The sequence below is a fragment of the Homalodisca vitripennis genome, chromosome 5 (assembly GCF_021130785.1).
Source record: "Homalodisca vitripennis isolate AUS2020 chromosome 5, UT_GWSS_2.1, whole genome shotgun sequence".
NCBI classification, from domain to species: Eukaryota; Metazoa; Arthropoda; class Insecta; order Hemiptera; family Cicadellidae; genus Homalodisca; species Homalodisca vitripennis.
The window spans coordinates 126,341,436-126,360,122 of record NC_060211.1 but is presented as its reverse complement, the minus strand read 5'-3'; the positions used below and the strand labels follow the sequence as shown (position 1 = coordinate 126,360,122).

At 31.2% G+C, this 18,687-nt stretch overlaps 1 protein-coding gene across 3 annotated transcripts in view; it reads left to right on the top strand.

The window, feature by feature from the left end:
* Positions 1-239: 239 nt before the first annotated feature.
* LOC124362833 (5'-nucleotidase domain-containing protein 3) overlaps positions 240-18,687 on the top strand; it is a 31,103-nt gene continuing 12,655 nt past the window's right edge. The window contains exons 1-5 of one of the 3 annotated variants that reach the window (XM_046817680.1): positions 240-433; positions 6,683-6,858; positions 10,972-11,213; positions 14,442-14,495; positions 16,694-16,828. In XM_046817680.1, the coding sequence (XP_046673636.1) occupies positions 11,070-11,213; positions 14,442-14,495; positions 16,694-16,828 (333 nt within the window). In that variant the 5' untranslated portion in view covers positions 240-433; positions 6,683-6,858; positions 10,972-11,069. The remainder of the gene's footprint in view (positions 434-6,682; positions 6,859-10,971; positions 11,214-14,441; positions 14,496-16,693; positions 16,829-18,687) is intronic. The other 2 variants (XM_046817678.1, XM_046817679.1) reach the window with 2 other exon arrangements.

The window sequence follows — 18,687 nt, the reverse complement described above, 5'->3', positions numbered from 1 at the left end:
GACTTAGCTCACTGGAGACATACAAATTTAAGTCAATCTGGACTCCCTAGTTCCCATCCAAGCTGCAAGAACGGAATGTCACCATTTGCTAAACCTCATACAAATTTTGGCACTAAGGAATTATATACTCAATATAGTATGGAAATGAACAAATAAAAAAATCGTAAAGCATGTTGGTTGCATGTTTTTGCGCCGTATTGTTTTACAGACTGTTAAGCATCATATGCTTTTTAAACGGTACTGTAGCGTCTGCTTGCGATGAACTTCGTTAGTCTGTCAAGGTTATGTCAATTTTCACAAAGTATCGGCAAACAACAATCAATTCTTTTACAATGGACCGCACAAATACATATGAGCTCTCCTCGAAAAACAGTGGAAATACCAACAGGTGATCCGATCGATGCTTATTTCAGAACAAAACAGAAATATGAATGTAAGTACAAATTAATTCAGGATAGGCTTGTAACTAGGTGAAAATAATTTTATGTTTTTACCCAAACGCGTTAATTTTCCTTGGACACTCAATATCAAGCTTGTAGGATACTATAAATGCAACGTACATATTTTATCCTAAAATACGTACGTATCCTAAAAATCTAGCAATTTTACATTAAATTCTCATAATATATATCATAGAAACTTCTAAGAAAAGTATATATTTCCATCAACAATAGATATTAAACCTGTAGGATAATGTAATATGTTTACTTGGCATTTATTTGATAATTATTGTCTAGACTGTTTATTATTGTTTTATTAAGCCTAATTATGCTAATTTCAAATTAGTTTTATTAAATTAATCAAGTAATTTTTTAGTGTAGCTTGTTGCTTGGAATTTCATGCGCAGACATGTTGAGTTAGCTGTTAAATACTAGGTATCATTGTTAGGCTACACAGATTTTGTTAAAATTAGACTAATTAAACAGTAATCTTAATAAGATACGCTGTAACACTAATCTACCATAAGTTCTCTTACTATATTAGTTTAACTTGATTTTTAAATGTTACTCCAATAGGCAGTCTAGAGGTAAAAAGTAGGATAGGCTATTATAGTCCCTAGAAATTACAGAGGTTAGTATATTTTAGGCAAGGGAAAAGGACTATCTGACATCTCTTTCAAGCTCTTAAATTGTGCAATTGGGGTAAAGTACGATAAGTGGACCCGTTTTTATATCAGATTAGTATAATCATCGATACTAAATATTCATATATTGAATACGAGTCTATAAATCATCAAGATATCTATAGTCATAATAACAATCATATTTGAAATTAAAATAACATTATATATATAGTAACCAATGTAAGAAATAAAGGAGCTATAACAATCAATCGAAGAATTAGAAACGTTTATATGGGAAAAAGTTAAATATCTATTTATGTTTTTCTCCCGGGTAGCAATGATTAATCACTTTCAAGAAGTTGTTGAAAGCATCCTCTCTAGAAAACCGTACTTCTCTTCTGTACAATACTCACATAGATAATCTGCAAGCAGATCGGCTGATATGCCACATTTAAAAATTCATTTCACGTTTCCCCACGAGCGACTGGGTTATTGTCTATAAAAAACAATTCATTCTTTATATGTAAAAGTTAGTTATTGTTAAAAATCAGTATCGGTTCATTATATCAATAGTTATAATTAAGTAATATCATTTGTCAATATCGGTATGATAAACCAAGTCCGCTTATCGTACTCTACCCCGCAATTGTATAATTTAAAACCTAGGACTGAGTATGGAATGTGGAACTGGTTTTCACAAGCTTATAACCTCTTAGTATAATTATTGATATCTAGATCCAATAACTAAACAGTTGATAATTGATTAAAAATTGATAATAATTTATCTAAAATATTAAATACAATAACAAACATATCAAAATCAAATTATTACTTGTCTTTGCAATAATATTTTAAGTTTACTTAAAAGTGTAACAACCACAACAACTAAACAAGTATATAAAATCTAAAAATGGAACATTTTTAGCAAATCCTTTAACCTTAGAAGTGTGAGAGTAGCATACCATAATTCCTAGAAATCCTAACGGAGTGTGGCAGGAACGTTTGGGTTTTTGTACGATTAATCATCTACAGTATTCATCTCTCAAATGATTGTGGTGTCAATGGATTCAGGAAGTTCTAAACTGCACAATTTGATTTATCTTATGTCTATAGATGCAATATCATGAGCGTATGAAGTAGTATGTAGTAGTAGAAAACATGCTATCAATTTCATTCAAAACTCGCATCAATCAAGCTATACTTCACTCGAAGTATATAATTTTTAATCAATCATTGTTATTTGAGGGAACAGAAACAGGTGTGCTGTGTCTCAGTAGTAAGAGAAAGAAATATACTACATTTCAGTGTGAATCATTTTGTGATCGGTGAAGTAAAATGATTTAGGAGCATGTCAGCCTTTATAGAAAATACATCATCTGTAGTTATTTATTGTAATAATTAAAGGGAAAAAAACTTGTGCTTGAAGGGGAAGATACAAAACGTCAATTAATTTATGTTCAAAATTGGGTGACAGCTATGTATGGGTGGAGGGGAGTAACTATGTGAAACTGAAGTGATGCTACAATTTCAGCAGTGAAGACAAACCATATCACCATTTTTCTAACATTTTGACTAACTGGCTGAATGTCTTTCCAACTGGTTTCAGTAAACAAGGTGTTGAAAAATAATTGAATCTATTACTTGACATCCTCAAATATATTTAAAAAAATTTTAGACCTTTTTGTTTCAGTCAGCTCTAGGTCCATGCCACTGCACTGGACACCATTTCTGAAAGGTGTTTATTAAAAATAAACAATATAAAAAAGAATTTCACTTTAAAATTATATCTCTAACAAGGGTTGATACCATCCCATGATAACAAAAATCTGATGAATTCCGGAAAGCTCCTATATTACAGGCACTACTTTCATTCTCCCAATATATGAAAATTGAAAAGAAGATTCGTCTGATGATTCAGCACAATCTCCTCACTTCCTTCTGCCCGGATTTTCAATCTGAGTGAATTAAAAATTCCAACTAAAAAAATAAAAGCATCTATTGTGTAATGAAAGTGGTGTTCATATTCAGGGAGCCTTGTAAATTTTCTTAAAATGTACTGTTCAAAGAAAATAATACAATCCTCCAGATGGTATGAACAGAGGTATAATTTTACTCATAATTAGAATGAAATTAAATTTTATGAATCTTTATTTTTATTGAGCTAAAATTTCTGTATATTGCTTTAGAAATGATAAGGTTTTATTAATTTCTGGATGATCCTGAGACGAGCAGCATTCCTTCCGGTTGTTACAGTGGCACGGCAAATTCGCACGTTGTATCATAAAATTTGGAAGCTCAGACTGGCAGCAGTGATTTGGACTCTTACCTAAAAAACTACATTATTAGAAAGAACAAACTTTATTTGACTTACTATGAAAACTATTTGTCATAACGATCGGTTTCTTGCTTCCTGTCTACCAAAAGCAGGATGTCGGCAAGGAGGCCACTCTATCCCTACTTACTACTTATTATTATGCGATATAAGTAGGTTTAGATTAGGTAATCATAAATATATTACAAGAGTACCAAATTAAAGATAACCTTTAAGAACTCTCATGTGATCTGAACTTGAATTTGGGTACTATCTCAAGGGTTTTTTTCTTACCAGAAGTGCGGGGTAGCGCCGAAGGCGTTGGATGATCTGGCACGTGATCTGAGATTGGGAAAGTACAGATCAGAAATGTCCCTGGCTAGACGTGTGGGTTATGGTGGTGCCACCCCACACTTCTGGCGAAAAAAAAACATCCATTAAGATAATACCTAAATCAAGCTCAGATCACGTGAGCATTAGTAATTTTTATATTTACAATATATATGTATATATTTACCTACCTAAATAGTCTAATAACAAGTAGTAGAAACATAGTGGCCTCCTTCTCGCTTACATTGCTTCTTTTTGGGAGGCCGAAAACAGAACTAATTATCATAATGACAAATAATTTTCTCAGTAAGTCAAAGTAAGTCTCAGTAATAACATAGTTTTTTTAGTTACCGATAACAAAAATATTTCCTAAAATAGTGGCCTCTGGATCCAAAGTACCTAGAAATCTCTAGAGATGAAATTATATACCAATTTTATTATATCATTACTTATTACCTAACTTCTTCATTATAGCTAGAACCCGATTCAGAAGTATTCTTGGAGCCGACTGTCACTGATAAGATTAGGGAAAGTAAATATGTTCATTAGTTCACATTATCTATCACTACATAGTAGATGAACATAGATCCCTGCTCTTTATTTTGTAGTAATATTATGTATAATGTTTGAAGAAGCTCTTTTGTTTTCTGAACAGTTGTGGGTAATAAAATCTGTTTCCTTATCGTAGTTCACATTTTCTGAACATCCTACTTCTTTAATAGGCTACATAATATTAAAGAAGTACATTAAAGATGTACATAATATTAAAAACCAATGATATATAAAATATGAACTAATGGGTTTGTCCTTATCTCAAATCCTAATGTTTGATTGCATACATTATCAATCCCCTCTCCATTTTCCACTAAAAGCAAATACTAGTTCTTTCTATGTACAGCTAGGAAGATTGGAGGTGTGGTCGTTACGTAAAGGATATTTATTTATTTTTTTAAATATATATTCCATAAAATAACTGTAATAGAGGGTTCATAAAAATTAAAGGAGTGGTGTACAGGTTAATTTTCTATTTCGGGCCGCCCCTGGATTCCTTTATAATAATCTTAAGTTTTCTCTGAAAAAGTAGACAATGTAATGTTTTGTATTATTTTACAAAAATTATTAATTTTAGCTCAATCCCAGTATATCTGTCCTTGTTCAGAACAATATGCTCTTCAAAACTATCTTGAGCAATAATTCCTAAAATTCTCAGTGATCTGTGACCAGGACGGCTGGAATGATATTTCTAAAACAACTTGGATTTACAGCTCTCAAAGAGCCTGGAACAGCCTCTGTAGTGTCACAATGTTACGTTTTCTCAACTGAGAGCTTTCGAAGAAAGTGTTCTTAAGTGTGTTAAAAATAATACGTATAAACTTTTACACATATTTCATTAAGTTTTATAAAGTTGATCCATAAAACTCCAGTCCTATACCATTCTCTCTTCTTCATTGGTGAAACGGTTATCATTAAAGGGTGATTCCACCATTTCAAGCTCTTTAATATTCTTCCAGTAAGAATATCATGCATACATCCCTTAGTTAGAGGCAGGGAGTTTACAAAGTATTATAGTAAAGGTGAAAAATACTTTTGTGTAATACTAGTCCTGCCTGTTTGGGGACAATCATGTAATGTGCTACTAAAAAGATCCGATGAAAACAAAGTATTTTAACATATAAAAATTCAAAAAATAAATTCTTTACTTTGCTTTGGGTTTTTGGCATGTGCTCAGTCTGTCAGCAACTATAGTAACAGACTGTTCGTTGGCGATTCATTGCTGTATATAACTGCAGCTCTACTTAACTGTTTTGAAATGCCTACTTTTCGATTTTGTTTTCATACTTCTTATGTTAGTTCACCAAAGTTTTTTATCATTAGTGTTGACTTGTAGATTTTACATCTGTTTCTGTGAGAGTAAGATCCATAGCATTCATGAGATCCTTATCTGTGGTTCTTGTAATGATTAAGTCTGCATTAAGTGTTCTAAGCATTCAAAGTCAAGAAATGGCGAGAATCCTATTTTTGTAACATGAAATCAGTTGTCTTTTTTTACCTCTGTGTACATAATTTTTTCAGAAAAGGTTTTTGAGACTGAGGGTTACGATTGCCAATAAGTCAAATTTCTGGAAACATTGATGATGATTACAAATTTTCATAGGGGTTTTTTTACTCTACCTAAGCTATGTATTGGTGTTAAAATAGTTGTTTTGTAAAGTGAATTGTGTTTTTCAGTTTTAGTGTGAAATGAAAATTTTCTCCTAAAATATGTATTAGAGAAAATGGAACGTCTTTTAAGTATTAATTAATTATGTTTAATACAAAATCAGCCTATTACAATTGCCCACATGGTAGAACTTGCTGCAAATTTTGCATAGCTTCATTGAACATTACCCTAATAGCCCAAAATTACCCCCGTTCAAAATATTATATATCTATGCTATATAATGTGATGATAGCTGTTCCAAAAAAGTTTAAGTTTGGTACATAAATTTATCTTATATGTGTTTTAGTTAATTTCGTTGGTCAGCTTGTCATGCCATTATGTTTCAATATGGTGGCTATATAAACTTGTTTAAATTCACTCCATTATTTATGAAGCAAAAAGTGTTTTTTAATGCTCGTACAATTTTCTAAAACTATTGTAATAAATAATTTGTTATATGTCAAACTGTTTTTGAAATATTTATTGTGTATAAATTGTATTAGAATTTTTCTATCACCAAGTGTGGCTATAGGAGTGCTGAAACAAGTTCAAACTTTGTACAAAAAATGGTCTTTTAAATACCTTAACTAAGTTCATTAGCCAGTTTGGTACGCGATTTCTTTCCATTATGGCAGCGGTTTAAACCTAAAAAATTCGAATTTACAAATGCATACTGGTATGGTAATGTACTTAGCAGTAAGGTTTATAGTAGATAGTAATAAGACAAGTCCTTCAATGGACTAAAATAGTGTCTTAATACCTAATATTAATTTTACAGCAAAGAAACTTCCACCAAACGTTAACCCTAGAGGAGTATTTGCTTGCAATGAATTGGATCTGGATGAAGTTAAGGTGTATGGATTTGATTATGACTACACACTGGCAGTATATAAACCTTCAATGGATTTTTTATTATATAACTTGGGACGAGATACTCTCATATCAAAATTTAAGGTAAGAAATATTATAATTATTTCATTAAAAGTTGTGTATGTACATTTTTATATTACCTGTAAATGGTTCACTTAATAAACTAATATACATAGGCTCTATTTAGTAAAATAGCCTCTTATATTTGCAAAATCAGTAGGCATCTGACAAATGTACAGGGCTCAATTTTGGGTTCATTGTCTGTAAATAATTATATAAAAGATAAAGCCCTCACTCACACATCACTAATTCTCCAACTTCCCAATATCCCAGAAATTTGAAATTTTATATGCGTAATGCTTCATGACTTAAATAGAAAAACTAAAGCACTTTTATGAAGATCAATACCTAAAGGGGTTGAAATGGGGTTGCAACTCTTAGAAGAATAGTAGTGCAAACTTACCATTGACATAAAAAGATGAAATCTGACACATACGTACCTCTTGATTTACATATTTAAAAAAAAAACATTCTCATGAAGATCAGCCACCCAAAGAGGTTGAAATGGGTTTGCAACCCTAGAAGAATGATATTTTTTCAATTTTCCAATAGTCTAGAATGACGAAATTTGAAATACACATGCCTTTTGGTCTCAATAGACAAAGTCAATATTTGTCATGAACTTAAGTCCATGGGGGCTGAAATAGTTTGCCCCTTGAAGAAATATATTTTATTTTTCAAAAAACCCCAGCAATTCCCAGGTAAGTCCAATAGTCAAATGGTCCCAATATCCCAATAGTCTGGGATTTTCTTTGAATTTCCCAGATATTTGAAATTTGACTCACACATTCTTTACCCTCAGCAGACTATAAGCACCAAAAATACCTTAGACCGCAAGTAGATTATAATAGGTGGAAGGAGTTAATTTTTAACGAAAGAAGACCTTTCAGACGTATATATGTCTATATTTTCTTGATCAGTGTAACAATGCAGACTCTACTATAGCTCCTAAAATACCTTAGAGTGGAAGTAACTTACAGTGACCGGAAGTAGTCGCTTTTTGACCAACAGTATTTAATATAAATTAGATGTGATTTTTCCATTTTCACATAACTGGAGACAATGTTACTTTCATTCTGTGTCTGAGAATATCTATATTCAAATCCTAGTATCTTCCATACTGTCTAGTATTTTCAACGAACTTGGATCCTTTTTTTTAATTTGTCAATAGCCTACAAAAATAATTGTGTTCCCAAAAGAAATCAGCCATTGTCGATTTATCTAAGATTCCAAATGTGGAGTAAAGCATAAATATATTAAATACTTCAAATTAAACTAAACAAAAAATTGTATAATTAGAGGTGTCATTAATTATTATTGTTGTTCACATAATTCAATGTAGGGGTACACCACACCATGTGTCGCGTAACAGGCTTCTCAGAGGTTCAATTCAAAATTTTAAGTGTATAGGTCATTTCATGATTAACAGATTCTTATCTGTTGTCTTCAACGGAGAATCGTACGACAAAGTAATGTTTACATCCCTGGCAAAAAAATAGAAATTGTTTCAGCTTACTGATTAATAGAGACCAACAATGCTCAGCCAAATTCCATGATTATACATGCAACATCATAGAATTCATTCATGTAAAAATGAAGTTTCATGCAAAATGTAAAGTCTACATGTGAAATGTTTCTCTATTATCTTTCCAAATAATACATTCACGTTTTTGTTCATTAAATTGGGTTTCATATCAGCGTTTAAATTATAAAAATATACACACCAAGTCACTATAAAATGATTTATGTGTTGGCATAGTTAGGCTACATGTGTTGATACTTATTTAAATCTCTTATGTGTGTACTGTTTGCATACTAATTTATTTATTCTGATATTTTCTTTTTTCCATCATGGTTACCCATAAGACCAATGTAAACATATTCGCTAACGCTCAGCCTATTTCCATGGCGTGATATGTTCCTTCATCTATTTCAGTGTCCCTCATATATAAATAAAGCTTCATGCACAATTTCAAGTGTATAGGTCAGTTAATTACAACCATGTATTGCTCAAGTAGTTCTGACTAGTGAGCAATACTAGATGACCGCACTTCTGTCATGAGTGTTTGAACCTTGGTGATTTTGCTGTAGTTGCACTGTCCAGACAAATCCTGTGTGTTGTTGTTATATGTCATCCATTCTGGAGTATTTTATAATTTTATTTCTACTATTTAGTGTACTGTGGAAATAACCAAAGCACAAATTGGCGATTAGCTTTGTTTGTGTGATGATTACCCATAAACTGATATTTAAAATACTCAAAAAATATATCAAAAATTAACAAATTTGCATAAAAAAGTATATATATCTAAACTCAACAAACCAGTTTTTTGTTTTGTTTTTTGTTTTTTTTTTTTTTTTTGTAAAAACCAGCAAAAAATGTAATGAAACAACATAATTTTAGGAACTTAAAAAACCGTTATGGAGTTATTAAATTTTTCTCTTTCAAACATGTGCTGCTGATTTTTTTTTTCTCAAAGTAAAAACATTACCCGTTTTTAACATGCTTTCATTTGATATCTGACAAAATGCACAAAATGGGGGTTAATATTTCAAAATTTTTTATTGCTCTCATATCTCTAAAATAAACTTAATGTTTAACACATTCACTTCTGAATGGTGATTACAGAATTAATACTCATATTTATTATATTGTGGATAGATGATAGACAATATACATATCCAACAAAAAAGACTGTACATGGTTTTTCAATCGCAACAGTGGTGCTATGTTAATAATTATGTGTGTGACATCATTAGAACTCAGATAGAGCCTTTAAGATTATGAAAAAGTTCTCATACATATATTTGCAATACTTATCAATACTTTTTATACATAAAGTTTATACAAGTAGTTAAGCATGTTAATAATTTTTTTAAATACCTACAATGCTATTTTTAATTGTGGGGTTTTTCGAAATATTAAGTGTGATTGAAATAGTTATAAAAATAGTAGACATTGTTGTCCAGGCAATAAATAAAAAATTCCTTGAAACCCTCAGTCATAAGGAAACTTGTTTTTGTAATTTCCAGCTGCCAGCACTCAAGGTTCAAAGTAATAAGCACTCAGTAAGTTAAAGAGGGCTCTTAGAGCTTTATCACAATATTCACAATCAATTACTGACATTTTATTTAATAACCCACCATGAATCTCAAGTAGACATTTACTACTGATTATTAGGACCTATTAATACATGCACAAGATCCATAAAACGTTTCATGAGCACTTACACTGTTTCAAAGTGTCGTGTTACTCATTGAAGTGCACATATGGAGGTGGATCAGCCGTGTTACAGATTAGGCAGAGTGGCTTAGTAAAACTAAAATATGGTTAAAATACAGAGAATAATACCCTGAACGTAAGATAAAGATCAGATCCATGACAGCAATTATAAGTGACATTTCCAGTTCTCCTCCTCCCTTGAGTTAGTTACTAAAAATCAATTAATTAACTGGCTGTTTAGTGGTTATATCAACATGTAATCTACTGATACCTTATCTTTTTCCTTGTCTTATTTATTTCCATGTTTGTCAATCGTTTTTTTTTTCAGATATATTATGTATGTTAAATATAAATCCAAAGTTAGTCAGGTATTCAAAATTTTATACTTTAAAATCTATTTAAACAGAGATATCTAACATTATGTATTGTTAAGTTTTTGTTACAATTGTTTGCAGTACATTATTTTTATTTTGTCCAACTTGTCTTCTTAATTAAAAATTTGGTGCAAAAATAAATGTAAAACCTCAAGTTTATAACTTATGGCGTGTATTGTAAATATTGGAACATACTATAAATGTAACACAGCTATGGTTGAAAGGGGTAAAATGGAGCTCAACTCAACATTTGCATACTGTACATGTGTTTGTATTACAACTGTTATCCTCTTCTTATGCTGCAGCTACCGAATCCTTAAATGTAGAATTGTTAACCAAACAATATTTATCATTTTAATATTAGTCATGATAAAATCATGTAAAACCACTTTCCTTTTTGTACCATTGTAAAATTATTCATAATATTAGTCATCCATATAGAAAGTTTTATTACAGCATCTGTGATTTTTAGTTATAAGGTTGCAAAACATTTATATGTATAAACGTTTTGGTTATACTTGAGTTACTGATTGATTGTAGGCCTTTTGTTGTAGTACCCGGAAGAGATCGGTAGGTTGGAGTACACGCCAGGGTTTGCAATTAGAGGACTTCACTACGACATCGAGAAAGGTTTGTTGATGAAGATCGACTCGTTCCTGCAGATCCAGTTGGGTACTGTGTACCGTGGGCTATCTCCGGTCTCTGATGAGGAAGTGCTACGACTGTACAAGAACAAGATCATCCCTCTAGCCTACGTTGAAACACACGGCAAGAGTGCACAGGTAAGTCTATTACAGTTCTTGGTGAATATAAGGTACAATATATTTTTTGTTAAGATCATGATCGATTTATGAGCTAGCTCTTGGTAGTTGAATGTTTGTTACCAGTAGGTCAATAAAATGCAATTAAATGTGATATATCTACACTAGTGAGTTGTCTAATAAAAAGAAATAATTTGGATCTTAATAACTCCAGCCAATAATGGAGTAAAACATTAAATTTTATTATAGACTGACATTGAAAAAGAAAACCGGCAGTAATTACTAAAATTAGCTGTAAAAAATAACAAGTTATTTACAATCTAATGTTTGTTATTTAAAAATTTTATAAATTTAAAATTTAATAACTTAATTTAATCCATAGTAGCCTAATATAGCCATATGGTTACAGTGGAATATTCAGTCCTTATACAGAGAGTCAATTTTTACTTTATTGTCTGGGCCGATACGCGTTAATCTGTTATTTATAAATTATATTTTTCCTTAATTCCAAGATGTTATGAATAAATTGTATAGAATCTATGTTTAAAAAAATGTTACTTTATTTTCTAAATTAAGTCACAAGTTCAAATATCTGTTAAAAGAAACATTCCTGTACAACAATGAAAATATATCTTAGAGCTTGAGACTCCTATGATTTTTAATTATAACAGTAATACAAGAGTAGAGCAGTGTGATGGTGTTGACTCAAGTTTTATCTACAGTAATTGCAGTTAAACTATCAAGATTGCTGTTGAACTGTGAGACCATTCAGCAGTGTACAACTCACTGTTATGCTCGTGTATTGACCGAGTTAAAGTCGTTTGGTCTCGGTGCCACTCAATGCCAGGTCTATTAACGAGTCTGTGGCACAGTCAAGGTGCCCCAATTAAGTCAAGTGTGCAGCTTCTTTTGTCAAAGGAAACATCTTGCAGGACGCTCATCATACAATTGTGTAGTTCTTACTTTTGCATACTTTAAACTGTTGTCTTATTATCTACAAGTATAATAATAAATAAATAAAACGTAATATATACAATATTTTCTAAATTTACCATTTGTCAAGTCCATAATAAAACAGCATGATAAATTCTGTTCTTTAAAATGCACTTTTATATGGCAACTAGTTTAGAATCAACATAATTTTTGTATTTTTCGTATGATTTTTCCAAAACTACAGTGGACTTTGATGATTTTCTTTTAATAAAAGGGGGTCGGTCACCTCTCCTTCTTTGGTGGTTCCAGTGCATTTTAATAACGATTGGACCAACATATGACAAGTAAGTCATGTTGGATGTCACAAATATAAGACCTTATGTAAAATTCGGACTAAGGATATTACAGATATGCATCTTTCTTTCACTTACTCAGTAATGCTAGACATTCCACCAATTTGTTTTGCTTCAGAATGACATCCTTGTAGGAGGCAATGTGGAATCTAACCTTGAACAAATTTCTGTTCATTTCTGTTGAAATCAAATAGTATGATTGATTTCATTAATGAAGCATTCAGAGGGAAAACTCGAGAAAGAATTGAGCCTTAGATTTCATATTTTAATTGAAACTTCATTAATTTCTACATGCATAAGACATAATTTTATAATAGTGCATGTCTGTCCATGGGATTTAGCTTGATGGTAGTGAAGCCTGTCACTCAGAAAATATCTTGAGAAGAGATTGAGCTATAGACTGAAAATTTTGCATAAAACCCCATTTTTACACAGGCAAGATTAAGTTTAATGAAGGTGCTTGATTGTCTATGAACTTTAGGTGAGCATTAGCAAAGACTCATCCAGGGAATAACTCAGGAACTATTTGAGTTATAGATATGAATTTTGCTTGAAACCTCGTTAATTTCTACATGCACTAGATATAGCTTGATAATAGTGCATGTCCTTCTATGGAATATAGCTGGACGGTAGTTAAGGCTGTCACTGAGGGAAATATCTCGAGAACTAATTGAGCTATAAACTGGAAATTTTGCATAAACCCCCATTTTTGCACAGGCAAGATTAAGTTTAATGAAGGTACTTGTATGTCCATGAGATTTAGCTAAGCATTATTGAAGAACTATCCAGGCAATAATTGAGGAAGTATTTAAGTTACAGATTTCAATTTTACTTGAAACCTCATTATTTTTTATATACACAAGATTGAATTTGGTTATAGTGCATGTCCTTCCATGGGATGTCCCTTATTCTAACAATTAAGCAACAAGGTTTTGCGTAGGCTACTTTATCTTGTTTAAAACTAATTTAACGTGAATGTTGAGTTAAGCTCCAGTTCACCAACCTCTTGATGCAGCGTCTGGAATCTGATGCTATTACAGACTTGATGACTTTATGTTTACAGTCTGATGTATAAAACTAATTGTTATACATTCGCATACATGTTTTTGCAGATATATGGGTGTTTTGGATATTATTCTACAATAATATTACTATAAATTATGCCGACGCAACTTATAAAAACAAAATATGACAAAACTCTTACCAAACTTTTTTGTGTTTTCTTCAGGTTTCTTTGCAACATAGTTTTCATTATTACATACATAACAAAATTGTTACAATATTTAATTCTCTTCAAGGTTGCACTATTTTTGTTCAACCGATGTCTTTTGCCATTCCCGAAATATCTGGTGTATCTGAAATAAGCTAAGGGATATTCAGGCTTCATAGATGTACAGAGTAGGCTATGTCTGCAGTACTACCTGTAGCTCATATGTAGATTGGCTTTAGTAATATTCTCAGTAGAAAATAGTCTTATTTTTGTTATTAGGCTAATTATAATGATTATTGTTGTACTTTTCTCTTGTCTTCACTAATCGTATAATAATAGACTTACCACCTGTTATTTTATGTATTTATTAAACTTGAATCACAATATTAACAGTACTAATTTATAAACAAATACATTTAAATAGTAAAAGCAAAATGTATTTATTCTTATAGTGTTGGTAATAGATTACACCTAGTTAAAAATATTTGAAAGTTGTACATGTGGTATGTTGTAGTAATTTTAAAAAACTGATTTAAGACAATAAATTATTAAATGCCAATTTTACATTAAAAAGATTAATAAATATTTTTCTAATATACATAACTATTTTCTTACAACTCCATTTTATTATTAATTATTTGAAAATGTGATAAAAGTCAATAACATTAATATGAAGTTTTAACTAAGAAACTGTAAAGTTCAACTTTTTCAATAACATTAAAGTGTTTTGATTGTAACAATGATGTGTTTTAGACAAAACGTCTTCAAAGGTTTATTGAAATAAACATCAACCGTGTTGCCCTGTCCGTAAGAACCCATGAATATGTTTGGCATTTGACATGATACCTTGTAACAACTTCATTGGTTCATGGTGTAAAAAGGCACAGCACGTTCATAAAAATTCACTCGTACGAATTGGTATTGTAGGTATTTAGTTGTGTTCTTTTAAATAACTTTCTGTTTGTATCGAAATAGCTAGTGACTGAATACTAATCTTATAGTGTATGCCATTCATAAAATTTGTACAAAATGTTTTTAGTTCATATATAAAAGATTGTAATTGATTAGAAATACTGTTATGTGACAATCCAGCTCGGCTGACTTGCATGTCTCCTAGTAGAATTAGAAACAGCTGCCAAAAACTAAGATCGGCTCAGAGTTTCATTTATGAGTGGATTCATGATGTCTGTACCTGTAACAGATGGCAGAAGAACACAAAGCAAAGTAAGGAATGGTGTGGGTCAGTAGGCTGAGTGGTTAACAATGGCTCAGATTAGATCAGCTATTCTTTGTGGAGCTGATATTATTTGGACAACCTTTTATGCGGATCCTTATTCACTTAAGATAAATACCAACTACAAAAGTTGTCATAATTTCTTTGAAGTACTTTTCCATGAGTTATCAAAATTTTTATTTAAACTATGCTGAGTTCTTACTCTCTGATTAACAACCATGTGTTCATTCTGACAGAAAATATTTTAGATATTCAATTTAATATTGAAAAAAGTTTAATTTTTATTATTTTGCAGTTTTTGTCTTGACATGTGCTGGAAACATGCATACAGTTCCTACAGTATGGGGAACGTGAATGTATTAGTTGCAGTAAATTTGCTTATATATTTGAATATGAAACTGTAAGATGGTTATGTCTTTGAAAATTTTTAACACATAGTACTTATCCAATCACACTTATCTTAATCAAGTACTTTAGAACTTTGTTTCCAATTAAAAATACTGCTTAGAATGATTTTGATTATAATTTTGATCAATTTTATTCACATTTTCTTCAGAATTTGCATTGGACAGAAAAAGGTCCATATACATCATTTAACAACATTACGTAATTTATAATACTGGATTATAATCTCATTAGTTTGATAAGATACATTTTATCAAACTTATTTTCGAAAGGTAAATTCTAAGTAATTCTTCATAAGCTGTTTTGTTATATTTGTACTTTCATAAATTTGTATTTTTAATAAAGAAATATTCCATAATACAGAGTAAAATTCTTAGAAATCTTCTTTTGAGTTTTTTCAATCCAAAGTGATACACATGCCTATATAGAAATACTATACTAATAGTTTAAAAATAGAGTTCAAGGCTTCTTAGTTTGAAAATAGAAGATAAACAACAACAAAAACTTGCATTGTTTAATCTGAGAATTCACAATTACCTGATATTGGGTGTTTATGTCTTGTGTTAAGGCAAATCAGTCTGTAAAATAATTTGTTAAGAAATAAATAAAGATTAAAAATGTAAACTTTTAAGTCAAAATTTATATCTATTTTGAGTTTTTGTAAATATGTACATTATTTTTTCATGATTTATTTGAACATATTAGCAAGAAGCAAAAGCGTCTATTACCTTTGTGAATATGTGTCGTCAATTATTATGAAATTGAATATTTAACTATTTAAAACTTCCTAAGTAAATTAATTGTTCTTGCTCATATCTACGTTAATAGTTAATGTTTGTGTGAATAAACAATAACTATAACCATCTAAAGTAACAAAATGTTACGTTTAACAATGAAAATTACATACAAGAGTTTATCTATCCTTAACTGTAGTCTTGATGAATCACAAAGGATTGGACTCCTATTGAGAATAATTTAAGGCTGGTTCCAAGTATTTGACCTGAGGAACTTGCCTGACTATGGCGCTAAATGTTTGGGATTATATGTGGTCGTTACATCATGCTTGTGATATCATATAAGTTACAGCGTGGTCAATGAATTAAAAGTTTAAAAAAGAAACTCTTATATTATTGATGATACATACATTGAAGATTGTGACACTGATGTATCAGTTAACTTTTTCATTCAAAACAGAATTCATAGTAAACTTTCTAGCTTTATTTTTTATGAAAATGTAGTAACTATCCATATCAGTAATGTATTTCAATAAGACATTTTATTCATGTTTTTTAGTTTTTTATTGAAATAATTTGTGTCAATTTTAAATGAACGAATTTATCTGATTTTATAATTGATTGTGTTCTAGTATTTCACCTCCAAGATGGTTCAGCTGGCTGACATGTTCTCAGTGCCTGAGATGGCGCTTCTCTGCAATATTGCAGAATATTTTGAGAAAAATGGCATTGATTATCATCCAGAAATTTTGTTTAGGGATGTCAAGGTATGTGAGTTACTTGATTTTATTGTTTTTTGTGCAGTTATAATTATTCATTGGTTTACTTCTGTGTGTTTTATTTGTACTATCTTTTAAAACTTTATCGTATACCAAGGTATTAATTTGAATTCATGAGTTTTCATACCAACAACTGGTGTACTGAGTGAGATGGACATTTAGCCAGGAGCAATGGTAAGGTAAACTAGAAATGGGATTCTGTCTCTGTAGATCTTATCCAACATAGACGTTATATTGGCCTTACTGCAGCAAGAGACCAGAAAAAAGTTTTAATTATCCATTTCTCTTGATAAGGATTTTTCAAGGCAGGAATTAATTTTTGTATTGAGCAAGGTAAGGGTAAACAAAGCACCTGGTTATGACAGAGTACCCTATGAGTTTTATAAGAATGCACCTGAAAGTTTAATAAATAGAATGCTTCTAGGTTCTTTTCCGTTAATTCACTACCATTAGTTTTAAGGTCTGGAATTCCGTTAATTCACTACCAATGATGTTTGTACTTAAATTAGATTAAATTTTGTTTTTCTTTAGCCAATTGTGTTAGTTAATAATAGTAAATACCTGGAATGAAGTGATTTAACCGGAAAAGAACCAACTCGTCTTATCTTATCAGTGATAAACGCGCGCCGCTTATCTTTTGCCTGTAATGAAACCTGCGTTAGTTCTGTCTGAGTTTTGTGAGTTGATCTGGGCTTGGACTTTGCAAGCTCGAGTTAATTTTTTTTTTAAAGAGCAAGCAGCGCAAAGCGCTGCGCAGCGGGCAAGAATCGCGTGGTAGTGAATTAACGGAAAAGAACCTGCTTCTAATTTTTAATAGTATCTTTAAAAGGGGCATAATTCCTGCTAGTTTAAAAAAAATCTATTATATTCCCTCTTCATAAGAATGGTGATATCAGTGATGTCAAAAATTACAGGGCTTGTCATTCATTGATTGTATTGCAAAAATATTTACCAATTTGCTGAATAATAGATTGTATGAATGGGTAAATAAGAACAATATTATTACAGAATTCCAGGCCGGATTCAGAAAAAGATATTCCACTGTAGACAATATTTTCAATCTGTCTTACTTGGTTAACCTGCAGTTGAATAACAATAAAGGAAAACTATATAGTTTTTTTGTTGATTTCTCTTCAGCGTTCAATACAGTTGATAGACGTTCATTAATATTTAAACTATCCTGTTTAGGAGTCTCCACTAGCGTATTAACCATATTAGATGATTATTATAAGGACACAACTTTACTGTAGGCGTGTGGTGTAATGATGGAGTGACTTAAAATTTTTATACTAAAATAGGCCTCAGGCAGGGATGTATTCTCAGTCCATTAATGTTCTTACTATTTGTTAATGATTTAACCGATATTATAGAAGGGGGCTGCAACTTCGGTGGTGTTCGAGTTAATGTACTCCTTTACGTAGATGATATCGTAATTCTGTCTCCCACGGCTGCAGGTTTACAACATGTGATTAAGAGACTTGAAACCTATTTTGACACCTGGAATCTTAAAGTAAATTTAAATAAATAAAAAATTATGATTTTCAGAAAAGGTGGCAGACCCAGAGTGCAAGATAAATGGTGGTTTAACCTTTCCAGCGTTATTGACGCGGATCCGCGGAGGGCCACTACAAGCTCAAAACGTTATTGCCGTGGATCCGCGTTTTTGCATTCTTTATTTTCTTACTGCTATGTTAGTTGAATATTTTGCTGCTAGATGGTTCTAGTAGTCATGCGACATACAGACGGGTTGCCCTGCCTCGAATTCTGTTACAATGGGAGTGGCAGCTGCTTCTAATTGGCCAAACACTGTCTAGCGGGAGTTTGCCCCGCGCCTTTCACAAAGTCAT